This window comes from Rhipicephalus sanguineus, chromosome 4, assembly GCF_013339695.2.
Source record: "Rhipicephalus sanguineus isolate Rsan-2018 chromosome 4, BIME_Rsan_1.4, whole genome shotgun sequence".
In the NCBI taxonomy this organism is placed as follows: Eukaryota; Metazoa; Arthropoda; class Arachnida; order Ixodida; family Ixodidae; genus Rhipicephalus; species Rhipicephalus sanguineus.
In genome coordinates, this window is record NC_051179.1 from 92763892 (window position 1) to 92791743 (window position 27852).

Here is a 27852-nt window from a genome sequence, read left to right on the forward strand (position 1 = left end):
AGAGGGTGATATAAAGGAGGAAGAATATTGTTATAGTACGACATAATCCGTCGTAATGCACGCATACTTGTATAGTAAATGTCTCTTATCTCTTCATTATAATTCACTTAAAGGGACACTAAAGGCAAATATTAAGTCGACTTTGATTGTTGAGATAGCGGTCCAGAAACCTCGTAGTGCTGCTTTTGTGCCAAGGAAGTGCTTATTTTGAAATTAAATCACGTTTTTAGTGGTCCGCATCGCGTTAGCGCGCTTCAAATCTCCGCCTGAAAATACGACTTTCATACGTCACTGCTGCCGTGCCCAACGTTGCCCGCTTTTACTGCACGGCCGCCGACACTAGTAGCAGCCGAGCGGAAGTAGTGGGACCCACAGTAGCAACAACGGCGATGCGGCAAAGACTTGCTCGGATGGGCACATTCAAAGCCTTCACCAAGTTGCGGTTGGTCTCGTAATCCTCAGTACGAAAGTGCAGCGAGCACACATGCAGGGGTTTTGACTGTTTAGCACACTGGCGCAATGGCATGACACTAAGCCACTTCGAGCGTAAGGGTTCATTCCGCGGCACCCAGTGAAAAGACACACCGGTTTCCTTACTGCAGAACTGGCATTGTGCACCATTCGGGCATCCGGCAATATCACACGCATGCGGCATTTGTTGATTTTCACGAGCGTGCAAAACACGCACGGCAGTACGCGATCCCGAAACTACCACTGAGGTGGGCGAGGCGCAGTTCAGCGAAAACGGAACCTTTGAACCACGCGCGCCGTTCCCCATGGCAACGCCACGGAGGTTTTGTTTTCCATGAATCAAACGGAAACGAGCAAACAGCATTTTATTACGTCTTTTGATGCTCGGAATGTTCTTTTTTCACTGCTGCTAGTTTGATTACTAGTGATTTATTGTAGGCCGACTTCCATACGTCATCGGGATCACTTCGAAAATGTCCCACTCGTGGCGCTCATCATGTGATACATTTAGCTTAATTTCTCGGTAAGTAGGGCACTGCTGTTGATAATATTGCCGTTTTAGAAGTTGTCATACATTGGGCTTTCACTCTGACATAAATTGTTATTTGCCTTTAGTGTCCCTTTAAGCCTCAATATAATGAGCGTAAACTAACAAAACCGTCAGTGTAGTGGAAGTTTTTCAACATTCCATAGCTTCCTCTTCATAGAGCATCATACATTTTTAACCACAATATATTGAAATGTGTATCAGCGATTTTAATGTGATTGAGATCACACAACGGTGAATGATATGCATAGTTCACACGATATCACAGATTCTACCACGTCTATAGAGTTTTCTATTCGATGATTGTCTTGTGTCAGTGTGAGGTCTAATGTTTCTGCTGTCACCATTGTGACCCTTTCGTTGTGTGGCTGGAGGTAGTGACATGCCCTTTAATAGTGGTAGAGGGAAAAGTACTATGAGTTAAAAACTTGAAGACAAGGTTAGTACTATATTAGTCCTTTATGTTGCGAGTGACTTCAATGGACATTGCTGTTTGACCAGGAAAGCTTGCTTTCCGTGGTATTGCCCTCCAAGGAAGCTATTATCAACTCTCCAAAAAAGAAAGAAAAAAAAAGTCCATGTTTTTCGTGAAAGCAACTGAAAAGATTGGAAATAAGACTGCTTTTACTGCAAACAAGTACTCTCAGTGAGGTCATTGCTTCTGCAACAAGTTTTAGATAGAAGTAGCTGACCAATTTTTTTAAGCTTGTTGCACTTGCCCGTGGCACTGCTACCTACTTCATAATACCATGTGATAAAGCCAACTTATTGCTGTTGAGTTGAAGCAATGGCTCTCGTTAAACGGAACCTGAAGGGACCCGGAAAATATGTTCCGTTTAACAGGAGTTCCATTTAGTACTGAGAGGTGAACAAGGGTGCAAAATAGAAGTATGGAACCAGTCATGTTAATGGCAGTTATTCAATTTAAGCAGCAGTTCCGTTAGAGAGATTTCCGTTTACTGAGTGTCTACTGGGAGGTGATGGTATGAGCTACGAGTGCTCGCACATGTTGCGTGTTGCTGGCCTGTGCTTTGGAGCAGTGTTGGAACTCATGCCTCGTACTCTTCTTCCTTTGCTGAGCAGCTCAGAAGAATGCCCTCACCCAGGAGACGGAACAGCTGGAGCAGCTGCTTCAGGCCGCCGAAGCGCAGCTCAGCTCGTGCTCGCGCTCGGAGCTCATAGCCCGCTCGCCCGAGATAGTGCGTCGGCTGGGGGAGCTGCTGCAGCGGCAGCCTCCCTGCTCTCCCCCGCTGCTGCTGCTGCCCGGGGGTGGCCAGGAGTTCCCTTCGGAGATGGTGCCTCCGTACGAGTCGAGCGCCTTTTTGTTGCGCAACTTCTCGGTGCTGCAGCAGCGTGCCGACCCCGTCTACAGCCGGCCCCTCACCACCTCGGGGCTCACGTGGAGGCTCAAGGTGTATCCGGTACGCACATCTGTATTGCGTCCAAGAAATTCATTTTCGTGATACCCTTTGCTTGTTTAGCTGTTAACAGCAGTAATAAGGAAAGCCGAGCTAGTTGGTATGAACGCATTGTAGAATAGCGCGAAAACACACAGGGACACTTGCCCGTGTCTGTGTGTTTTTATGCTATTGCACAATGCTTTTAACTGCATTTGTGGACTAACTAGGTGAATGGGCTGAGTGTCATAGGGACTTGTCACTTTGTCTAACTCACTGCCATGTAGCTCAGTGCTTACTTGTTAGTTGGTCCATGCCGCAGTGTGTGAACATGCAGCACGTTAGAAGCATGTTCAACTGATAAGTCGGATTGTTTGGTTGAACTCTGCTTCTGCAGTACAATATGTTTAAAAATTAATTCTTTAAGGGACGTTAAACCCCAGATATTATTAAAATTAATTCTTTAAGAGGGTACCGACACCAATTTTCGAAGCCAAGTTTAACTTTGCCAAATAAATATCCTGTATACAGACTGCTCCGAGCAAATGTGAAGCTCAGGAACTGCTGATAAGGTTGTTCGTTTTGCATTAAAGTCAATTTTCGCATGGCGTACCTATTGACATCGATGCTAGCATGACGTCAGGCTACAGTGTCATTTCTGGTGACTTTATGCATCATTATGGCTAGTTGTGGTGTATCGGGTACCAAAACATGCAAAATTGACCACTTGTGTGTCACCAACGGAACCACAGAGCAAAGCAGCTGTGGAAACATCATGATATCTTGTGCAAGCATGTGCTGAGAAGCTCGTACAGCATCGTGACGCCAGGATACAATAGGAACAGGAAGTAGCTTTTAAAATGCAACTAATTTTTCAGGGCACACTCATGCTTACCAGCACATTTGCTAGGCTCTTGAGGGCTTGGCCTTTCATTTGGTGCAAGAAAGCAGCTGAAAATTTTCTATCAGTATCCCTTTAACTGACGTGTTTTGGGGCAAGTGTTCGAAGAATTTGGATGTAAGTACATCTAATCCAAAGAGAAATATTAAGGCAGCTTACTTTGGCAGTGCCTTCATTGCAAATCTGTGGACTTGGTTGCTCTCTTTCTTTCTCAGGAATGGGGCTTGGGCATTTTTTGCATAGCTTGTTTTTTGGTGCTGCAGGATGGAAATGGTGTTGTGAGGGGAAACTACCTGTCTGTCTTTCTGGAACTTACAGCTGGTCTGCCAGAGACATCCAAGTAAGTTAAGTAGTCTGTCTGCTCAAGAACATCGATAAGCTGGAATTAATTTTATGGGAAAGACAGCATACAAGATAGGACAAATAACTATCCCAAAAGGTGCCTTTAATTTTTGAAAATTATTTTTATGTGTTCCTCAACAGATAATGTTACATACGAGTTTACCACAAAAGCCCACTTTTGCTTTAGTACAGTTTCTATTTTTCGATACTGACCTTCCTACTTGTATAGCAGCTAACATTAGGCTTTCTGTAGATGACTGTCCCAAGTTTACAGTATGTCTGTTGCGTGTTAGACATCGTTAGCTGAACTAAATGTTTATCGTATGAACGTGCCCTTTCTGTTACATCTGATATGACTGACAGTTTATGCAGAAACTGATTTCCTCTAAAGTATCCTGCATTTACAGTGAGGGGAGCTGTATACGGCACACCTCCTTGATTTCTTCGTGTCACTGTCCGTGTACAAAAACCACTAGTGCCCTCTGTGGAGCAGCGGAAGAACTAACTTTAATACTTTAGTTCTTCCAGCGCATTCTAGAGGGCACCAGGTGCTTTGCCTGTTTATGGCTTCAAATATGTATTCGAAGCAGGGTGTGTTCAGATAAGGACAGACCAAGGGGGGTCCCGACTATTTTTTGTTTTGCACGAAATTTTTATATGAGCTGGGCAAATGTCTCTATAGAAAGGAATGAACCTTCGTTTTGCGGAAATTATCACGGATTTCTAGGAAAAAATTCGCGTTTCACAACAGGTGGAAAAAGGCAATTCTGCAACTTTCAGATTTCACAACTTTGGAGGCCTATCACTAAAAACTTAACGCATTGTGGACATCAGTGTTAATTTTTCGTAAATCTTCAGCAATAGTACTATCGGCCTACGGAAATTTAAATTTGTGTGACTGACAGTACATTTTTGAAAAATTGCCAAACTTTGATTTTTGAGTGGCTGCCTCTGGCTGACCCCAAATTCAAGGGTCTTTTTTCGCAGTTTTCGCTAAATCGCTGAAGCTGAAAATATTTCTCGCAAGTCTACGAAAGGTTTTTCGCTAATTAAGCAAAATGTTATGAGACTACACTGCATATTTATTTCGTTATAAAATCCCAAAAATGCCATAATTCCAAAACTAGCGAAAATTGCAACATTTTAGGGTCGTTTTAAAAAAAATAATCATCACCGATTTTTATGAAAATGATGGACTATACCCGGCCATGACTGCTAAATGTTGTGCTGCAAAAATATGTTGCATTATTTTGTTTGAAGTGAGAAAACTGAGCTTATTTTAATACCCATGTATGGTCTTAACATCAATGTGTGGCGTTCTAATGATAAAATAAATTTAATAGACATATTTAGTTCGTAGCTCGCTTTTTTGGTTTTAATAATGACGATGGACCCAGCTTCTGTCTTTTTGACTGTTTTGAGACGCAGAAAAGCTGAGCTTGAATTTTTCAGAGCTCTCTCTGTCTGTATCCATACTACGGCACATTGAGGCAGCAGGCACGCGAGAGCGCGTCCAGCAAGACCAGAGCGTAATTGAATGCCACCCGCAAGAGAGGGAAACAAACGTACGTATAACAGCCAAGCACTCGTAGAACCTGTGACGGAGAACACATGACCGTCGTGAAATGCGAGACGCACCTCGGTGCGCCTGCAACGGTCGGACCCAGACAGGAGAGAGCGTTCCCCTCACCCCTGAAAAGCAGTTTTTTGGGTGTAGAGTCTGTAGACCATATGTCAGTCTGGATTGTGAACTCGAACAAAGAAGTCGTGTTGTTTTCTACGTGTGTCAATGATACAGTTTTTTCATCTCATTGTAGTTACTCTCGTGTCGTCCTCTATTATTAATAATAAGTTATTTCGTAAGCAGATAAGATAGAGATTGCGGAGTAAGTAAGAAGCCCACTGCAAGCAGCTCTCTTCACGTAAACCCTGGTGTCAAGACATCAGCTGCGATCCGGCTACTGAACTTTCGTTATTGCACTAAGAACTTCCTTGGACGCTACCTTCACCCCAAAGTGATTGTACCTTATACTCACTGTAACCTACTGTGTCACCGAGAGACCTCACTGTGGCATAGTTCTGATGGCGAAGTTTCCTGAACGAAATTGCTGCGCCGACTACTTAAAGAGACACAAGCGGAGGATCAGGTTTCAAAGGAATTTCCGCAGTGTCAAAGACTTGGGAATTGACAATCTAAAGAAAGTGTTGGAAGCTGACACAGCGCTCAGAGTGCATGAATCGCACTTTGTGTGCCAGAATTGCTTTAGGAACTTTAAGGAAGACATTGAGCATATGGAAGAGGAATCCAGTCAGTCCAATGAGGGTTTCCAGACTACAGAGGAAGTTATGGAAGCATTAAGGCAGTCGTCGTGCCCCATCAGCAGTGTCGCCACTAAAGCCTCCTCGGAGTGTAAAGAAAGGGAAGGGACTCTCGTACGCAAAGCGCAAGGCAAATGGAATTACTAGAGCTGCTGTAAGAAACATTCGATGCGGAATTCGCACAGCATACGGTATTAAAGACATTCCATCACAATTCAGTTGCTGCGCCTGTGCCAGCTGGAAGAAAAGCCTACACACAGCGTACATCAAGTGCACATCTTTTCGAGAGCGCTGCCGTCTGCTATCCTTGATACATCTGAGCCTAACAATAAAAGAGGTGCAACGCTTCATTCCAGAGGCAACGAAGCACGCGATTCTAAAGGCCAGGAAGATAGCTGCAGAATAAGGTTTGTGGAGCCTTTTGGAGCCGTACTGCAGAGAAAAATTGAGTGAAGCAGACACCAACAAAATCCTTGAATACTACACAAAAGATGAGCTGGACTGTTCAAGAGAGAGTCCAAACAAGAAAGATGTGGTGCGCGTGCGCATCGATGGAAAAGCCGAATTCATTTTGAAGCGTTTCATGACGCGGTCGCTAGGAGAGACATACTCAGTCTACAAACTTGCTAATCCGCTGTCAGCGGTTGGTCTGACAAAATTCATATCTTTGCGCCCAGAATGGGTCAAATTCTCACCGCATCGGGAGGGGTGTGTATGGGCACATTGTGCAAATTTCGAACTATGCCTTATTGGGATCAAAAATGCGTCGGGGTCTTTGATGTCGACTGATGATGTGCAGGCGCTCTGTGTGTGCACGCAGCCTAGCACCAAATGCTTCTTAGGCGAGTGCAATGTCCTGTGAAGAATGGTCTCAGCCTGGGAACTCTTGGCATAGCACCGGACGAAGAAATTGTATTTGCTACTTAATTGGGAATCAGGTGAACTAATAAAGAAGACCATGATGCCTCCAGCATTCCTAAAGGAATTTCAAAATGTGACCATAAAATGGATTCCTCATAACTACCTCACGCGCACGCAAGCAAATGTCATACACGAGGAAAAACAGTGCTGTGAAAAGGGTTCCATTGTTTTCCACTTTGACTTTGCCGAAAATTGGTCCATCGTACTCCCAGATGAAGTACAACCTTACCATTGGCAAAGTACGCAAGTTAGCATCTTTACTTGCGTTGTATCGACAAGAAAGTCGACATGGAACTACGCAATAATTAGCGATGTCGTTTGCCACGACTCTGCAGGTGCTTGCTAGGCCCTGAGAAAAATCAAGGATCACATTGAAGAATATGCTCCAATTTACACGAAACTAACACTTGTGAGTGATGGAGCAGCTGCCCATTTTAAGAACCGCTTCCAACTGCACGAATTGCAATGCAGTCAGCTTCAGACAACCAAGTGGCTTTTTTCGGCAACGGGGCACGGCAAAAATGCCTGCGACGGCGTCGGTGGCCTTGTGAAACACCAAGCCACACTACATAACCTGCGTTCACCCGCCACCTAGGTCATTCAGTGCGCAAGTGATTTTGTTACTATTGTAGCCAGTAAACTTAAAAAGGTTTTTCTTACTGCATATGGAGAAGAATGAAGTGGAAGCCTTCAGAGAACTGAAGAAGGAATGGAAACTTGCCAGACGGGTTCAAGGTATTCAGGCAACCCACATGTGCAAACACATGAAATCGGACCAAGGGAATTTCCTGTACGTAGCGCGGTGCGCAGACACAGAGTGGAAGGAGTTGTGAATCTGCAGTGTGCAAAATTTGATTGCCCGAATGGATATTACTCATTCTAGGTGACGTGAATAAACTATTTAATGCGCAACATGAACATGCTTCTTGTAGATTCATAACTCCCTCATTCCCACCATCTCAACCCGTTTCTGCGAATGATAAATTCGTCGAAATATTAAGACCGCAACGGTCTTAATATTCCCATACAATGGTAATGCTCGAGCCACCTGTACATTATTGTAACCAACTCTAGTCCATAAATTTCGTTGCTTGATGGAAGAAAATCAGGGTAAGTACGCAGTTGAAGATGGTAACACGAAGGCTTTTATTATTAATAAAGTATAGGAAGATATTTTTGCAGGATTTTCATCGAAATATGGCCCTCAAGTAGTCTTAGGGCAAGTTATAATCATTTTCCTTAAAGAAACAAACGCGAACCTCACATTTCGGGCCCCCTTTCTCTACCACCCAGCAGCGAGCAATTGGGTCTAGGCACACTAACGCAACAATAACATTTTCCCGTACTGTTAGGGAAATACTAGTTAAATCTCTTTTGCGTTAGACACGTGGTATGATGTGAACTAAAATGGTTGACGTGCAGAAAGATTTGCACTCTACACCACGAGCTTTCATTTGTACGCGCTCTCGGGCGCCGGCTGCCTCAATGTACTGGTAGGGACACAGACAGAGGAGCTCTGAAAATTCAAACTCAGCTTTTCTGTGACTCAAAACGGTCAAAAAGACAAAAGCTGGGTCAATCGTCATTATTAAAACCAGAGAAGCGAGCTACGAACTAAATATGTCTATTAAATTTATTTTATTATGAGAACGCCACACATTGATGTTAAGACCACACATGGGTATTAAAATAAGCTCAATTTTCTCACTTAAAACAAAATAATGCAACCTATTTTTGCAGCACAATATTTAGCAGTCATGGCCGGGTATAGTTCATCATTTTCATAAAAATCGGTGATGAATATTTTTTTTAAAACGACCGTAAAATGTTGCGATTTTCGCTAGTTTTGGAATTATGGCATTTTTGGGATTTTATAACGAAATAAATATGCAGTGTAGCCGCATAACTTTTTGCTTAATTAGCGAAAAACCTTTCATAGACTTGTGAGAAATATTTTCAGCTTCAGCGCTTTAGCGAAAACTGCGAAAAAAGACCCTTGAATTTGGGGTCAGCCAGAGGCAGCCGCTCAAAAATCAAAGTTTGGCAATTTTTCAAAAATGTACTGTCAGTCACACAAATTTAAATTTCCGTAGACCGATAGTACTATTACTGAAGATTTACGAAAAATTAACACTGATGTCCACAATGCGTTAAGTTTTTAGTGATAGGCCTCCAAAGTTGTGAAATCTGAAAGTTGCAGAATTGCCTTTTTCCACCTGTTGTGAAACGCGAATTTTTTCCTAGAAATCCGTGATAATTTCCGCAAAACGAAGGTTCATTCCTTTCTATAGAGACATTTGCCCAGCTCATATAAAAATTTCGTGCAAAACGAAAAATAGTCGGGACCCCCCTTGGTCTGTCCTTATCTGAACACACCCAGCATTAAATTGAAAAAAATTCTTGGTGCCCTTTAGGGGAGTGGTGTAAGAACTAATGCATTAAAATGATAAAAACCAGTCAGTACGTGTTCGCCACATCAGTTGGGTCTAGGTGGTGCATTGGCATGGTTGTCTGTAGCAAGTCTGGGTTGACCACGCATTGTGAGAACACCTGAGGAGCAGCATGGTCATGAAAACTGCAATGAACAAAAGTGGGAGGGCTCCTGTCAGCTCTGCTGGTTGCCCACCTTCGCTGAGTGGAATGGTCTCGAGTTATTAAATCTTTTTATATCAGATTTGCTACAACCATGATAAATCGTGGCTCTTTAATCACCACATGGCTGCCTACGGTGTTGCCTCCAAGCAATTTGACAAGTACTATAGTACCCTGCCAAGGTATTCTTAGCATAGTTGACATCTCAAAATAGTTGGCACTTGCAATGCGCTGTGTGAACACGAAGAAAGAAGCACAAAGAACACTCGTGTTGCCTACATGTGTACACATGAACAGTACATGTGAACACGAGCGCGCTCTTTCTTCGTGTTCACACAGCACGTCACAAATGTCAACTATGCACAATCTACTAGCCCCCTACTCTGGTCCTTCTATCACCTTGGCAAAATGGTGTTCAAGTTGGTGACCCATTGTGTAAAATTGGTTTATACATTTTGCAACTTTGATTGAGCATTGGACAGTGTATGTCACTGTCTGTGGCTGAGTTTTCCCCCCATGTATAAAAGAATAAAAAATAATGCGGAGGTAACCCGTACCACCCGAAGGTACAATGGGTGTAAAGCCAATTAGTAATATAAAAGAAGAGGGGCAAGTGTCGTATTGTTTTCATGTGGTTAAAGGGACATTAAAGAGAAACAATAAATTGGTTTTGATCGATAAATTGTGCTCTGAGAACTCTAATGTTAATTTCGCCATCATAGGTTTATTAATAGGGGAGAAAATCAAGTTCAAAGTTTCATTTTTAACCCCTTCAGGGTTTTCGCCGTACATGTACGGCAGAAGCTTCCTGGTACCAAAGGGTTTTCGTCGTACATGTACGGCATAGAGTTTATTTTTAAAACGCGCGCCTTTTTCGATCATTTCTCTTGTTTGGCCTGTGCTTCAACACTTCGGGAATATGTGGAATTTTTTTCATGCGCCGATGTCTCTCCGTTGTATTTTTTTTTTCGCTTCCCAAAACGGCGCGCCGCCTATCGCTTGCCCATCCGAGCGCGTTCGCGGTGCAGCTGGTTTAAAGTGCGCGCCTTTTTCGATGATTTCTCTTGCTTGGCATGTGCTGCCACGCTTCGGGAATACGTGGAATTTTTTTCATGCGCCGATGTCTCTCCGTTGTTGCTTTTTTTATGCTTCGCAAAATGGCGCGCCGCGCGCCGGCTATCGCTTGCGCAACCGAGAGCGCCCGCGGCGCGGTTTGGTTTCAAACGCGCGCCTTCTCCCTTTTCTCTTGCTTGGAATGTGCTGCCACGCTTCGGGAATTCGTGTAATTTTTTTTAATGCGCCAATGTCTCTCCGTCTTTTTTTGTTTTCTTTCCAAAGAGGCGCGGCGGCTTGTAGTCTCGCATCAGAACGCGCGCACGCGGTCCGGCTCGTTTCGGTTTCGTCCTTCGGGTGGTTTTCGCTTCTTGCGCCCGCAGAGCGGATGGCTGTTTGGTTTCTAATCTCTCAAAGGGTGACCGCTTGTTACTCTCTCATTTATTGCACCCCGGCGCGCGATTACATCTGTTTCCGCGCGGCGCTAAATTACACAAACGACGCCGCCGTGTTTGCGTTTCCTGTTTTGTGTTCTCGGAAAAACTGACTACGTCTTGTTGGCGATAAGACGAAGTATTACTGTAGCTTTTTCACTCGTTTTGCTTTCCGGACGGGCGCAGAACCATAGAGTTTTCTTCCGTGCGCTCACTGAAGCAGTTCGCTCACGCTATGGAAGCGCGCGTCGGTTGCGCTGCTGCCGGTGAGTCGAGCAGCGATTCTTCCGATGCGGACTATTCCCCAATTGCCGATCAGAATCTGATTCATTGGATTTCAGTTCGTCAGACGAGGAGTTTTGACGAGTTCAGACTCCGATGACGATCAAGGAGCGACATCTGAAACGCGTGCGCGGGGAGCCATGCTTCAAAGACTATCACACGCTGAAAAGTTTTTAGTGTTTGAGCACGAGCGTTTTTAACCGGAAACGTAGTCTGGTACGCTTATTTTTGTATGTTTGTGAGCCATGTTTAATACAATGCATAATTTTTATTCATAAAAAACTGTGAAGCTTCTTTTTTTTAGGATTCTGCTTGATTTTACTACGAATAAACCATATGTATGTAGCAACAAAACTGATTTTTTTTGTCACTTTACGGTCACGAAAAAAAATTTTAGACAATTTTTTTCTTAAATAGAATCGTCTGAAGAATTTATTTCAGCAATAAAAAAATTACACATTTTTGGACTGGATTTCGCGAAAAAATTCGACCCTCAAAGGGTTAAGTTTCGCGCCGAAATCTCCCCGCGTGACGTCACTGATTTCAAAGCGCATTTATCGTATTTTGGCGCCATTGGCTCAACAAAATTGCCCCAAACTTGGTAGGTATGTTAAGGGGAGACCCTGCTTCTGAAACATGTTTCTTGTTTTTGAGCTTATCATTATGAAACTTTCACAGCTTATGTATTTTTATGTGCTGATTTCAAACATGCAATTACTGTTCTAATACAATATGTAGTTTTGAAACAATTAAATAGTTTTTGTATTGATAGGAGCAGGCTTTATTTCTAAACTGTGAGAGTTATCAAGCAAATCAGCCTATCACAATAACCTGGAATCAATGCTGTATGCAATAAGACAAGAATGGATGTTCTAGGCCCATTGGAACAAAAGTTATGGTATGTTGAACATTCCCAGCTTGATCCCAGTTTGACCGAACTCGACATCGCTGACTTCCCAAGTGTTCAACGTACTATAACTTTTGTTCAATTGGGCCTACAACATCCATTCTTGTTTTATTGCAAACAGTATTCATTCCAGCTTATTGTGATATGCTGATTTGCTTTATAACTCTTACAATTTATAAATAAATCTTGCTCCCAACAATATACACGAAATGTTTGATATTTTGAAAACAGCATAGTGTACTAGAAAAATAATGGCATATCTGAAATCAGGACATAAAAATACATAAGCTGCAAATGTTTCATGAATATGTACTCAAAAACAAAGAAATATGTCTCCGAAGCAGGGTCCCCCCTTAAGTCTATGGCCCCTTCAGAGGACAATGTACTTCATTTTTACCGATTGGGAACTACGTAATCCCTAGTACGCACCGTCAAAACATGTGACGTCATGGCGAATGGTGCGGAAACTTCAAGGTGGCGTTGCCACCTACATTTTGTTTTTGCTCGTTTTTTCGTTTACTAAGCGTCTTCTCGCAGCAAGCGTGGTGTTTTTGGTATCGTGAAAGTGTACTTTACTAAGATGAGAAAAATAATTTTGCTCTTTAGTGTCCGTTTAAATTGGTCATATCTGTAGTCAAAATTCATAATGAGACGTAGGGAGAGTCAACGTCAAATTTGTTAGTTCGAATTGCTTGTGAACTTCAAGGGCAAGATATGGTGTGCTTAGAAGCCACTTAATTTCGATAAGTGAGGTAGTGCTGTAACTGGTCTGGAACATAGCACTGGAGTGCTGCCAACTGTCTAAGTAGGCGGCAGAATATGCTACTGTAATCTACTCGCAGTGGTAGATTAGCAGGTAAAGTGTTGCACTGTCAAGCTCTAGGACGCGGTTTCAGTCGCCTGCCACAGCAGTTGCATTTTGTTGGGGGGTGAAATGCAGGAACACTCGTGTGCTTAGGTTTAGGTGCAAGTTAAAAAAACTCCAGGTGGTCAAAATTAATCTAGAGTCCCCCACTACGGCATATCTTGTATCATATTGTGGTTTCAGCATGTAAAATCCCAGAAATGAAATTAAAAAGCAGCTTGGAGTGAGGGTCTCACAACATTAAAAACTAAGTTGTCAGTACACTCAAAGCTCATTATAACAGTCATATTTGTTGTCACATCTGACACGAAGATAACTTCTTTATATCCAAAAATTCATTATAAACAGATTCCTAATACTGTACAGTAAAAGCTCGTTAATTTGACTCTCGTTAATTCGGAAAATCGGTTAATTCGGACACGTCATCTGGTCCCTGTAAATATATGCATGACTCTATGAGACTGGGCGCTCGTTATTTCGGACAGATTTGACCGCAAATCGGATAATTCGGCGACTTTCGGGCCGCTGGCGAGGCTCGAAAACGAAAAGAGAACCATTCGGAACAAAAGTGAAGCTCAAACGCAGCATCGCCATGGACATCAATTATTGGCTTGGCTTGACTTGAGACTGACTGAACGCCTTTTCTTTGCGCCTGATAGCGTGTGGTTTGGCGCGGTGTCAATGTGTCATTTTTGTTGCTTTGTTCCCGTTGGTGTGCTGCATCGTTGAACGCCGTTTTAGGGAGTGTCTAGCGTTACGTCTAGACGTAACGGTACGAGCCGTTGCAGTTACGTCTGGACGTAAGAATAACGAGTCTTAAAAGTTACGCCCAGCGTGGCAATACAAATACAGCCCGTTAGACCTACCGAACCGATTGGCCTCGGTGGCGCAGCGGCTAGCGTGTCGTGCTCGGAACTGCGAGGACGTTGCTTCGAACCTCGCTGCTGCAGCAATTTTTTTTTCTTTTTTTTTCTCAGGTGTTGCTGAAGTCTGTTGCCAGAGAAGCGCGACGAGGCTCTTGGGTTACGTACGCCTCCGCCTGCCCCGAAGGGGCAGGCTGCGTGGGCTAAACAGCGCGTGGCCGCGACAGCGGCCAGTAGCGCGTGACCGTGACCCTGCCAACCGGCCATTGAGCGTTAGCGAAATGGCCGCACTCGCGAAGCAAGGGCGAAGCCACGATTAGGTTGCCGCGCCCGAAGGGCGCAGAGGGCCTTCACTGAGCAACAGGAAAATAATGTACTCACGTTTGTGGAAAGCCACATGACTAGAGTCCCTAGATTTTCCCTGCTCTTCAACAGGGAAAAATCTAGGGACGATAGCGGTGACTACAGTTACGTCTGGACGTAACCCTAGCAACAGCCGCCGTTTTATCGAGGAACAATTCATTACGGCTCCTTTAGCTTGATCGTTGCTGGTGCTTTTGTGCTAACTTCTCGTGTGAGCGCACTCTCCGCCGATGGCAACGCCGGTGAAGCGGCCCAAGTACGAGGCCAAGGACTTCACCACCAAAGTAGAAATTTTGCGTGCCCTGAAAATGGGCTCTCCCGGTAAGAAGTAGTTCCTGTGCCATGACGTCGGCAAACAATAAAACGTGAGTCTCCTGAGCGCAGTTAGCATTCTTCGCGTATGTGTGGCAGAGCACGCCTGCGCACGTCATTGCCAACTGTTTCAGGCACAGTGGCTTTGTTGTACCCGACTCCAGCGATGCCGCTGTGGCCGAAGTGTCGCCGAACGACGGTGCCGATGACGGGCAGGATTTCGGAAGTGTTATGCCTGATGCAGTGACACTCGACGATTATATCGGCATTGATGGCGTTGCCACTGCCGGCTCTCTGACTGATGAGCAAATCGTCAAGGAAGTGATGCATGGCGACGAATCCGAGAACGAAGAGCCTGAAGAGGAGCAGCCACACTATGAGCCACACAGGCCCCCTCGTACTGTGAAGGAAGCTGCGGAGGCCCTCGTCGTCCTCAAAGAATTTTGTTTTGGCACTCCAGACAGCATGATAGCTGCTGAGCACCTTGAAGGGCTCAGAAAAATTGTGTCCGCGCGAATTTCTGCTCGAAAACAGAGACGCATCCGCGATTACCTTGTAAAGTAAAGGTATGTTGAAAAAACTCTTGCATTTATTGTGTTTATTTCGACCATTCGATAATTCGGACATTCGGTTAATTCGGACATTTTTTCCGGTCCCTAGAAATCCGAATTAACGAGCTTTTACTGTATTTGTGACATGAGTATTCTTCACTTACTTCGTTATAACCGATAATTCTTTATATGCATATTTGTTATATCGAGGTGTGAGTGTACAGCAGTTCCCATATTTTGTGAACATCATGGGAACACTGTGTTCACGTATGTCACTGTGCATAGGTACGAGTACCGCGTGGAGATGAGCCACCAGGGAGGTGATCCGAGCAAGAACATAGTGCGTGAGTTTGCCTCAGACTTTGAGGTAGGCGAGTGCTGGGGCTACAACCGCTTCTTCCGCCTCGACCTCCTCGCCTCCGAGGGCTACCTCAGCGGAGACACCCTTCTGCTGCGCTTCGAGGTATGTGCTTCTTCACTTTGCCCACATCAGTGCATCAACGAAGTTTTGCGGTACCAACCATTGTGTGGTGAAAGTTTAGGCACTTTTACTTCAATATTTCATCTAATAATTTTTTAGGGAACACTACGTAGCGTCATTATTTCTTCAGAGTTGTCAGAAACCAGCTGGTCCTACGGTATCTTCCAGAGCACTACAAAGTGCTTGAGCTAAGCTGTTGCAAAGGAAGTCCATTGACATTGTTAGAATGTAAGCTCGTTTTGTAGTCCTCACATAGTCGTCCTTCTTTTGTTTTTTTCTCTGATAAAGCGTCAGGTGACGCATAATGTTGACAAGCATGCGCAAGCTTCCCTCTGCACTACTGAATTTCAACTATACAGTCAACTGCCGGTTTTTCGGACTCCCTAGGGGCCGCGAAATCGTCCGAAAAATCGGGCAGTCCGAAAAAGCAAATTCATCCTTTTTTATTCCGCTCAAGTGGTCAAATCGCCACAGCCATGTCCGAAATAGCTTTAATGCCTCCCAGTACAATTATCAGGCATTTTGGTGCGCGCCCAGACTCTCGCAAATACATTCGGTACCTGCCGCGAACCCCGCTTAACTACGTATGTGCCAGCCGCCACTTTTGCATCTCGTGATGAGCGCCGCTGATAACAGCAAAGCGTGGAATAGATTGCAGCTATCTCGCATGAAGTGTTTGTAAATGATGACGCGGTACACAAGGACTGTGGCGGAAGAGCGGACGACTCGTCCAGCTTTCCCCGATGCGTGTGCGCATATGCGCACACACATCGCCGAATCGCCGCCGATACGCAGCATTTGCTGCCGTGTCAAGCCGATCGTCTCTAGTTGTGTGCAGTACATCGCCAACTAAGCTGACGCCGTCACTTTACTGTTGCTGTATCGTACGCACGCACTTATCACGAAAGGGTTCGTGATGCGCACTTAGTTCTTGACCGCACACGGGCGCGGCAATGGCGAGCTGGTTTCGTCCGCGAAGGCAACGCATCTATGCGGCGCACTTAGTGGTCTTGCACAAAGAGGCAGCAGGAATGGCGGCGCGGCGTATTTGGGTTCTCTCCTATTAAATGCGTACAGTACGCATGCAACTGCGCTAGGCCACGTGCACTACCGAGCAGTTAACTGATGATGATTATCATAAGGGTTGTCAGCGATTAAGTCGTACTGGCGCGTTCGCCAGCTGCCGCCATCACGCCTCCGTGCATTTCCGCTGCTTATCCGTAACATCGCCGCATGGCGCCGCGATAGCGGCCCCTTTGAATTTCTGGTCTACTTCACCCCATAACTCTTCGGCATTGCGGCAAAGCTGACTTTCGGACTCTGCTACTGTCTCAAACAGATCGACTCGCGAAAGCGCTGGTTCGAACCTACAAGATGATAGACGCGGCAGAGGTGGGGGCTTCAAATAATGCCTTTCGGACCTGCAATTTGGGCAGAAAGTCCGAAAAATCGGACGCGGAATAGCTTCAGCGTCCGAAGTTTCGGACGTTCTGATACATTGAAGTCTATGGGGCTGGTGACGGTGCCGCAAAAGCGTCCGAATTTTCGAGCATGTCCGGAAAATCGGGCGTCCGAACAATCGGCAGTTGACTGTACTTCTCTTTAATCTAGCTGACGTCTCGATTCGATGTTGAGCCACTCGTACAGGGTCTATAGTGGATGTTTCTCTGTACGAACTGTAGAGATGTGCAAATCTTTCGTCACCGTGTCCTCTGTGCATTGCGTAGGTGCGGCCACCCACCTTCTTCCACAAGTGTCGGGATCAGCAGTGGTACCTGGCACAGCTGCAGGCACAACAGGCCCAGCTGATGCAGCAGGTGCAACAGCTCAAGGAGGTCTGTGTGCACCACGCATTTCCGTTTTCCCATGTGCCTTGTCTCAGCTTGTATATGAAAAAGCTGGCATTCTCCTATTTGCTGCGGTCAAACTTGCTTTAGGCTGTGGTAGTCTCATAGTTCAAGCCACCGTGGCTTTGGCCCTTGGCATGCCTCAGGGCTGCATTGGCCATTGCATCATGTAATCTAGCGCATCGATGTGAATGTGCACTTAGCCTCCAGGATTGCTGAGGGCTGCACAGCCATGCCCTTATGTTCTTACCATCATCTCGCATTCTTATGTTTTACTGCCAGCCGATCTTTCATGTGGATGTCATGACCTGCCATGGCACCTTAGTGGCTGATGTGCTTTGCTGCTAAGCTCGGAAACACAGATTTGAATCCCAGCTATGGTGGCCACATTTCAGTTGGGGTGAAATGAAAAAACACCCGTGTAATTAGATTTAGGTGCATGTTAAGAATCCCAGTTAATGAAAATTAATGCAGAGTTCACCACTACATATCTTGGTTTTGGCTAGTAAAATGCCAGAATTTAGTTTTTAAATGTCTTTGTGATTGTTGCTTGTTTTAGTGTTGACAAGTATGTTGTATTTAAATAGTACTGCAATGCGGTCAGCGTTTGTGTATGCACTGTCAAAATAAGAAAAATGGACTTGCTGTTATAGCCCTGCGGAAGTGGATGTCCAGCTGTGCATGCACTTTACATATCTGCCAAGTCTCCCGGATTTTCCGGTAGACTCCTGGATTTTGACCATTTCTTAAGTTTGTACAGTTGGCATGGTTGGCAGGAAAATTTCCTGTAAATTAAAATTTCTGTTCGTGACCTGGCCACATTGACAAAAACCCAACTCAATCCGATGAAAGGCTTTTGCGAACCCATCATGTATAGCATTATGTAAACCAATTTAGGAGGCGTTCATGTAAACGTAGTAGAATCTCAGTGATACGAAACAGACTGATACGAATTCTTGAAATTCCCCAGCCGAATTCCACAGCGTCCAATTGGCCAAAATTCGGATGTTCCGAACACTTTCCTGTGTCGCAATGGGTGATACAAACTTTGGTACTGAAACCGTTGAGTGACGGCTGAGAGCAGCATGTTGGAAGCTTCAGAAGTACGTGCACGGCCAGCGCACACACTGTCAGAACTGTGGTTATCGTTTGCCACAACCGCTGTGTACAAAACCGTGGTCGCTCTTGACGCGATCATGTTTGGCAACAACGAAACTTTGCTTTTAAGAGTAGGATGCGATAACATAATCGGACCATGTTCGTATCACCTTCCCAATCGCTAGCCTGGCTTCGCTTCTCGGTGGACATTTAAACCGTGCTGCAAGGAAAGCCAAAGTGCGGACACCCTCTGGCTCCTATATTCGTGTATGCGGTGCAACAAATGTAGGGATGGTGGCTGAGCGGCTAAACGCATCGCACCACTGAGCGAGGGGTCGCAGGTTCAGATCCCGAGTCCCACTCGAACTGAAGATCTTTTATTATTTCTTTAGTTGCATCTACCTCAAATTTTCGCTCATGGACAATGCTGATTTTTCGCTCACAGCCAACGGTGCCGTTGCCGACACAAACACCAGAATTTCTGCAAAACGAGCTTTTCAACGCTATCACGTTAAAATGTGTACTTGAATCGACCATGACAGAGCTTGTCCAGCAGTACCTGACAATGGACCGCTGCGGCCGTGTTGTTGTGTCGGGAGGGGCCTGACAACAGACCACAAAGGGTTAAATCAAGTGGTAAGCCTCCTTCCCTGGCATTCTAGCCAAAATTGGAGATGGCAGAGCACTCGCATCAGAGGAAGTGAAACATTTTGCAACAAATAGAGGATAACAGGTTCGCTGTAAAACGAATCCTTGAATAAGCGCAGAATGTGCTTTCACATCGTGACAAGGCCAGAAGGTTTGCTTGTGTGATTCGGCATGTTGCCTTTTTTGTTGAATGTGAGTGGTTTATCCCGGTGACACTCTTCACAAGTGACACAAGTGAGCTATCTTTCACCATTTTTCTAAAACGTTCTTATTGACCTCTTTCTTCAGAGGCTGACTGCTGAAATAGCGAAGAACGAGGCGAGCTCCTACACCTCGGAGAATGCTGCGGGTAAGCTATTTATTAGGGATGGGCGAATATTCGGGCATTTTGAATATTCGAACGAATACTAAAGTATTAGAATTCGCTTCGATACGGATTTAGATTATTCGAAATTTTGAAGTATTCGAAATGAACGAATATATGTATATATTTCACCGCACATAACTCCCTGTAAAGATGGTTTCACTGCAGCTTCTGATTGCTGTGCCGTGAAACCACCCATCCAGGGGAAATGTGCACTGCCACGAAGCCACACTTCAAGGTTAAATGTACATATATATATATTTTTTTTTAAGTTTAAAAGTGTGTTATATGGGCTTATATGCGCTAAGTCTAGTAATTTTTAAATTGTAGCGTATTGTACCACTTACAACTTGCACCCTACTGCTATTCAAATTTTTTGTACTATTCGAGGTTTCTTCCGCTTCATTTCAAATCAAAAAAGTTACATTCACTCATACTTAGTTCCAATTCTTAAAAATATTGTGCAAGGGTCATGATGAAAATGCTAATTTTTCTTAATAATATGTGGTGAGTAGTATTCGAACTATTCGGTTCGAAATAATTCGACCAAATCACTATTCGCTTCGGATTCGCTTCGAACCTCAAATTTACTATTCGTCCATCCTTACTATTTATGTACTTGAATGCAGAATGACCTGTTTTCCTATTCACCAAATTAAAAGGTATTGCAGGGACGATAAAAGAGGGATCTTGTGTGCTTGCCATACGTAGCGCTGCAACTCGCATCGCATTAAAAAAATTGGTAATAAAAACATTTGCATGCTCTCAGAAATTGATGTCGTGGCTGTTAATATTCGAGGCTTGTTGATTCATAGGACGGGGTTGTCATAGAACACAGCTGCTTGTTGAGAACATTGCATCTTCCCTCATTCTATGTGGCCTCTCAATCCAAACCTTGATGGATGACCGTCACTTACAGGCAACACGCAAGAAAAGCATTCCCGGCTTATTGAGTTTGGGTTTTGAGTAAAGATTTTTTTTGCCAGGCAGCCTGCATTGTTTGTTGAATTAGAGCAGGAACGGAGAATGACAAATGAGATGTTTATCGTGCGACGTCCCGCTCTTAAAAGCACTGTTAGAGGAGAATGACTGATGTAGTATCTCAGGCTGCAGTAGTATTGCAAGGCTAGTGCAGTAAGCCACTGTTTGGCTAGCGGTGAAGCTAACTTTTGGTGTTCTGCCTGATTTTTGCACACGGACAATAAATCACTGAAGAAGCTCACGCGAGGCTTTTTTTATTTTTCATCGCATATTGTCACACTCTGTGCAATTTACTTACACTCAAACCTCGATACAACGAACACGGATATAACGAATTATCGGTTATAACAAAGTAAATGAATTGCCTTGGTAATAGCTGTAGTGGTTTGAATGTACGCTTATAACAAATTTTCGGACATAGCGAAGTTATTTCGGTGTCAAATGCGACTTTGTAATAACGAGGTTTCAGTGTATCGCAAAAGGGTAGTAGCTTACCATTTCAAGACCTGTCCTGAAAGTGTAGACTAATCTGTGGCAACAGGGAAGCCATCAGCAGTCGTCGTTACCACAGGACCATTATCAGCCAAGTAGAGACTAAGCTCACGGCTGGCACAGACTGTAGCTTGGTGAGATTTTGTGTGACTAGCACGAGAGATGTTGCCATCTGCAGTCGGATGTGTCGTTGGAACTGTGCAAAGAATGGCGTTGCTCATAGGTGCCAGCACGTCCAGTGGTATTTGCGCAGAAGTCTCGCGAAAGTGACTGTATTCCTAGCAGTTATCATTAAAAATACTACTGCATTTTTAATGAAAACCTCACGTGCTCGAAATGATGCAGTCAGTGACAGTGCTAGTGCTATTGGTGTATTTGCAGTGCACCCTAGTTTCTGACTTTTAGGTAAAACACAAGGGTTCTTAGGTGGGCTAGTTGGTTCATGAACATTGTGACAGAACAGCGCAAAAGACGGGACACTGAAACACACAGGACACAGCGCTGTCTATCAACTTGTTGATAGACAGCGTTGTTATGACAGTTCTGTCATAATATTTAGGTAAAAGTTGTGTAAGCACTGAATGTTCATTTTGTTGGACGAAAGAAAAAAAATGAAAAGTAGATGTTTCTTTGGGTTTCGCACCACTGGCATATTGTTTACACTCTAACCTCGATATAACGAACACGGATATAACGAATTATCGGTTATAACGAAGTAAATGAAGAATAGTCTTGTCAGAAATACAGTGTTAAAAATAAGCGTTTATAACGAATTTTCGGATTAACGAAGTTATTTTTGTGGCAAGTGTGACTGTTATAACGAGGTTTGAGTGTATGTCCATCGCGTTTCTCCTTGTTGCCAACGAGTAGAACAGCCGGGCAGCACAGCCGAGTGTGCTGGTCCGAGTCGGACGGTGGAGCCGGACTCGCCCCCAATCGGATCTCCTGCCTGCGAGCCCCCAGCGACAGCAGAGCACCTCCCTCGGGGCCACAGCTGCCAGCAGCAGCAGTGGCAGCCTGGAGCAGCAGATTGCAGCCAACCTGGCCGCATCTGTGGACACGCTCACAGCAGAGCTTTTGCAGTCTGGCCCACAGAAAGGTTAGTAATTTAGTTGACATGGACAGTCGTGCCCAATATGAGTTGCAATCAAGGAGGTTTAAAAAAAACTTCTGGAGTGGAGGTCCTCTATACGCGCCCACGCGAGCGGGTGAAGCCTGGGAAACCGGTTGGCAGCCATTTTGCTCCGGGCAAGAGGCAGCGCAGCTTGAGCGCGGACAGCGTAATTGTGAGCTTCCGTGGGGGCGTTTCAGCGTGAGAACTGGATAGTTAGTGTCACTTATTTGGGCGATTTTTTTTTTTGTTGTCCTGCAGGATTGAAGAAGGCAGTTTTTTCCACCATAATACATGGGCTGAAGCGTGCCTGATAACACGTAGAATTCGCTTCCAGCATTGCCGAAATGAAGCACATGGAGGAGTTAATAAGTGGTACATAAAATTTTATTCACCCCCGGCTTTTACACAAAAGAAAAAAGAAGAATATACAATGTGGTTTATACGTGAATCGATAAAAGCAACAAATCCAAAATAACTTCAAAATGCATCATAATGCACACAATCACGAAACTAACCTATGAAGCACGCGTCCTTAAAAACCAAACACAGCAAAAGAAAAGATACAAAAGCAAACTAGTTGACCTGTTTGCTGCTGCTCTGGTTTACGCATAATGCAGACAATCACGAAACTAACCATATGAAACTCGCACCCTTAAAAAGTAAGCACAGCAAAAGAAGAGATACGAAAGCAGATTAATTGACTAGCTTGCTGCAGCTCTTGTTTACACTCGTCTATAATTTTTTTCAAAATAACAGTCCTTAATTGTCAGCCGTGTTCTTACTCCGCTCTGGGAGTTTTAAATGCGAGGCATTTCTTAGCGAACCTTTGGCACATTCAGCGTTTTCATCTACGAATCTATCTGCCTAGCCACCTACGCCGATGTGCTCTCATGATCGCCTCCTTTACTTGGTGCAGATCAAAATCGGCATGGGAGGGTAAGAGGATTGGACGGATATGGCTGTCATATCATGACATGAATAACGGGAAAATTCTGTCGCGTAGGTCGTCAAACCCTTTCCTCCAGACACGTGTGGCACATAGCCGTTTACCACTGGCCGTGGTGTACGGGTATGCGCCACATGTGATTGACAGTTTATATCTACCCAGGAACCGCGAGAACAGACATTGGTACTTTAAATGCGAGAGCGTTAAGAAAAACCGACATCGGCAGCGTTGACCCGACGAATGGAAAGAATAAATATTAAGATCACAGCAGGAATCTAACCCAAGCATTCTGCGTGGCAATCAAGTATTCTACCACAAAGGTACGTCGGGTATACAGACTGGTTTGTAAAAACAGCCTATGCAGGCGTAATGTCTGTGCAACGTCAAGTGTGGTTGTGGTGCTGGCTATCTAATTTTGCAAGAAAGCAATGCACAGTACGTATGTACTCCTACGACACAGGCGTCAGATTAACGTCTGCGGTTCCAGTGTTGGCTCCGCTTTTATAGCAGTGTAATAAACATTACATTTATATTCCTATGTTTCAGCACGCTATATTGAAGCATTGCTCGACCCAGAGGAATACATTAACGAAAGTTACGTATGATATCCACATGGTTGCACCATAATGTGCACTTAGTTTCGATAATACTGACGTGTGTGTTCTAACGTGAGGGCTGACGTTACGTTGCACCTCAAAGTTACCGTTTAAACGCCAGTGTTGATGTGCCTGGTAAGTCCACGATGTGCACACAGCTACTACACTTACAAAAACACGTTGATCCACCTCGTAACGTTGGGTCAAAGTCATAAAATACAGCATAGCAGTACTCGCTGACTGCTTCGCATGAAACAGATTCCCACAACGCGTGGGATCTGCCGAATTTTCTTCCGGTTGATTTCTTTTGAAATGTGGTGAAGCCTGATTTTACAGCGAAAGCTTTTATCAAATCACAACAGCTGGATGGTTGTCCGCTGCCGCCGCCGGTGTCCGTAACTACTATCGTGCGAAATAAGAAAAATGAAATAAATAAAAACAAACAGGCTCATATGGGATTTACAACACTTTACACGTGATAGGCAAAGATGCCATTTCCTCAGCCTCTCCTCTTCTTTCAACTTCTGTGGAAGCCCAACTGATGTGGCCGACAAGGGTGTGCTCCCTTCAAGTCCGGAGTTCCAAATCTGCCTCGTAGACATCAATATATAATAACATCTGAAATTTTGGATGGTAAAAAGCTTCGGCGTCCAATTTTTCGGAATTCCTGCCCAAATTTTAGGTCCGAAACAGCATTAATTGAGCCCCCACCTCTGCCACATCTTTCATCCCCATGTTGGAACCAGCGTTTTCTTGAGTTAATACAGTTGAGACCGTAGCGGAGCTTGAAAGGCAGCTTTGCCGCAATGCAAGGTTGTGATGAGGTGAAGCATAATAAAAATCTAGGGACCATTTCTAATCGGACGTTGACTGTGTCTTGGCTATGTTCGGCCGTAACGGAGCTTGAAAGGCAGCTTTGCCGCTATACGAGAGTGTAATGAGGTGAAGCATATTAAAAATCTGAAGGGGGCACTTTCAGTCGGACGTTGACTGTATTTGTTTTTGGGAAGTTTCAATAGTGTGAATAGTAAAATTCCAGTGCGAATCGAATCGAATAGCAAACACTATTCGAAAAATATTCGAAATTTCGAATATTCGCACACCCCTAGTTATTTTATTTCGAGGGCAAAAAGTGTACAAAGGCTCAATGGGATGTTCTTTGCAACATCAACAGCACTATGACGCGTTCAGCGGGCCCCCTAGGCCGCGCCCCAGGCATTGAATGACGATGCGCTAGTAACAATAACGTCAACAGTCTGTGTTGTCATCCTGGTACCGACTGGCGGCGATGCCTGGCAGCACTGTCACTTGGGTTGTCTGGGTTCATTGTACTCGGATACTGTGTATTTGCCGCACTGCCTCAAATGATTTGTCGTGTGCTCGTCAGCATGTGATAATGCGGAGGGACGATTTCAACAGCATTACGTGCCAGCATGTTGTGAAACATTTGTGCGCGACTTACACCAGTGGCGTTTCAAGTACCACAAGAAGGGATGTATTTGTCATGGAGAGCTCCAAAGGTTGGTTATAAAAGCTTCCAGCAAGAACTGCGCATGCAATTCACGTCTCTGCACGCGTCTCTGCGATTCATTGAACGTTGGCCTTGAACATCCAAAGACTGTGCTGTTCTTCGGAGTTTGATGGTGACACAGGTGAGACGCGCGAGCACGGACACCTGGCTGGGGATGAGACGCGCGGAGCGTCGATAGCGTGTGTGTGTGGGGGAGGCGGGGAGGGGGGGGGGGGAGGGGTGAATGGGTGAGTGAGCCCAGTGTAATGGAAGAATCGGCAGACGCGAATGGAATTCCAAGTAGTGTGGGCGTATTTCACCTTTAAGACGACCGACCATTTGTGTTGAATAAATTGTTTGTGTTTGCTAACCACCGGACTGCTTATTTTTGTGGACAGAATAAGAGCACCTGTCCTGTCCGCAACATTTTTTTCTGTTTTGTGTTCTCACCAGCCAGCATGGCCCGAGCGTGCGTCTCGAGGTGCCTCCTCGTTGCTGCTCGGACCAGCGTCGATTTCAGAATCGCTGCTTTGCAGAGGATTGAAGTGAAAATGATTCACGACATCACAAATCGCAGCAATTCCCAATTCTTCAGTGTTTTCTTCATCACTTGTAGACACTGATGACGATGGTGGTGACGAAGACAGGACTACACGTGCACGCATAGCAGACTGCTCTCAGTCGGCCTAGCAGTCAGTTGAAACTCGTGTCACTGTTTTGTGTGGCCACATGATCAGATGGGGCCCTTTTGGGACGTGACCATGTGAAGTGACCGTGTGGCAGCGCTGCAAATTGGTGGGCTTGGCACCCATTTTGAATTGCGCTCCATACTAGTCATACTGATCAACATTACAGATATTCATTTGTCCTTTCGTTGCGTTATCAGTAAGGAATCGTTACTAGGGGGTCAATAACCACACGTGGACGTAGAAAACGCAACATGCGTAAAGTTGATGTCACTACTTGTTCATAAAGGCACTGCACTTTTTTGCATTGAGAAATAGATTGACGCATGTTGTCGTCATCGTCGTATGCTGTCAGCCTGTTGTATGTCTACACCAAGATAAATGCCTGTTCCAGCCAGACTTTTTCAACCATGCAAGTTGCATAACTCCCCATAGGCTCCATGTATCCAAATCCGGACATGCCTTTGGCCAAAATTGTGGTGGCCTGCTGGTTGTGGCGCCATCTGTAGGTGTTAAAACGAGCTAATGGATGGCATTTTTGTGTGCTCTGCGTTGCAAAGGGTCGCAAGCGAGCAGTGTGTTTAGTTTGTGGCTTGCACGTTGCAGATGATACTGTGGCACTGTGGCCATTAAACTCTCCGACCTCTCTGTAAAGTACTTGTTCTCATAATTGCCACAGTAACTTGTGCAATGACAGCGAAGACTGCAGTGATGTGGTGTGTTTTCTGCTGTTGCTCTCGGATGGCACGTCAGTTTACTGTCTAAATTTGTCTATAGGGATGTGTAGGTTTCAGAACAGTTTCACAACTCGTATGATTGAAGAATTCTGCTTCCAGCAAAGTCTCACCACCCCATGATGTGCTAGCTGATGCCACCTTGTCCTGGAAGATTTTTTAATTTTGCCATTTCACCCAATCCCATATGTGCATGAATTTCCAGTACTGAAGAAGTCTTGTCTAGCTGGCATTCTCTTACACGCTCAACAGAGTGTGTGACAAATGATATAAAAGGTAACAGCTGGATCATAACTGTGATGCGATCGTTAATGGCTCGCTGCTGAAGTGTTGAGACGTGATTGTTTCTGATCGCTTTGCAGACGTCTCTTGCCGTTCCAAATCGGTGTGTAGCAGGCAACGGTGGGCATCGCGTGGCCTCGGAGACTCGTGCGATGCCGACTCTTCGGGCACCGAGAGCAGCGAGGTGGGCCTTGTATTGGCATTGACACTGCTACCTCGCATGTGCACTTTTACCACTAGTGTACCTCAGCAGTTACTTTTGCTTATTAGACATCTCTGTGGCTACTCTTGCTTGCATTTAGTCAAATAGTCCCCGTGAGCAGATGTGGCAACTGCAATCTGTGTACCTGAATGGATGCAGCTTTGTATTGTTGAGCTTGTGGGGCTTATCATTGCTGTTAACATTTTCTCATATGGGGAGGGCAGGGTACTGAAATGACTGGAAAATAAAAAGGTAAAGGAAGGAAAGAGAAACAGCCATTATTGAACTGCTGGCGAACTGCTTAATTAAAACTATTATCTTTTTCAAAAAGGCTGAAATGTCTTAGCCTTGGACAGCCTTCTGGAAAACAGGCTTGCGAGGCAGGCTAATGGCTACACACCTGCTATACAGAATCGCGCAATAGCTAGCGGCTGACTAGGTTCTACTGCCCTTGTAGTTAGGCAACCTCATCTGATTGGCTGACAAGCTCACGTTAACGGCGCCCTCCCTAAGCTTTCCCACCATGTTCATGCTGTTTGAGATTCCCATCACCTTTACAAAACGCATTTTACGTGCTTGGTAATCTAAGTCGAGCTTTATTATAGGCCTTACATACATGCGGTCTTACGGTATTGCATCCAATAAGTTTTCACGTAAGCTTGCTAGGCATTTACGGTAGTCGCAGGCTGATTTTATGTGGCGTGAAACTGTTTTTCACATGTGCAGTTGTTATTCAAGCCCTTGCTCGTGA

The 27852-nt window shown here is 44.9% G+C and overlaps 1 protein-coding gene across 1 annotated transcript in view; it reads left to right on the forward strand.

Moving 5' to 3' along the window:
- LOC119390438 (E3 ubiquitin-protein ligase TRIM37-like) overlaps positions 1-27852 on the forward strand; it is a 68313-nt gene that overhangs the window by 19759 nt on the left and 20702 nt on the right. The window contains 8 exon segments of the mRNA XM_037658060.2: positions 2102-2439; positions 3580-3656; positions 15406-15583; positions 17329-17436; positions 19483-19543; positions 21902-21960; positions 21962-22130; positions 26980-27083. Coding sequence (XP_037513988.1) covers positions 2102-2439; positions 3580-3656; positions 15406-15583; positions 17329-17436; positions 19483-19543; positions 21902-21960; positions 21962-22130; positions 26980-27083 — 1094 coding nt within the window.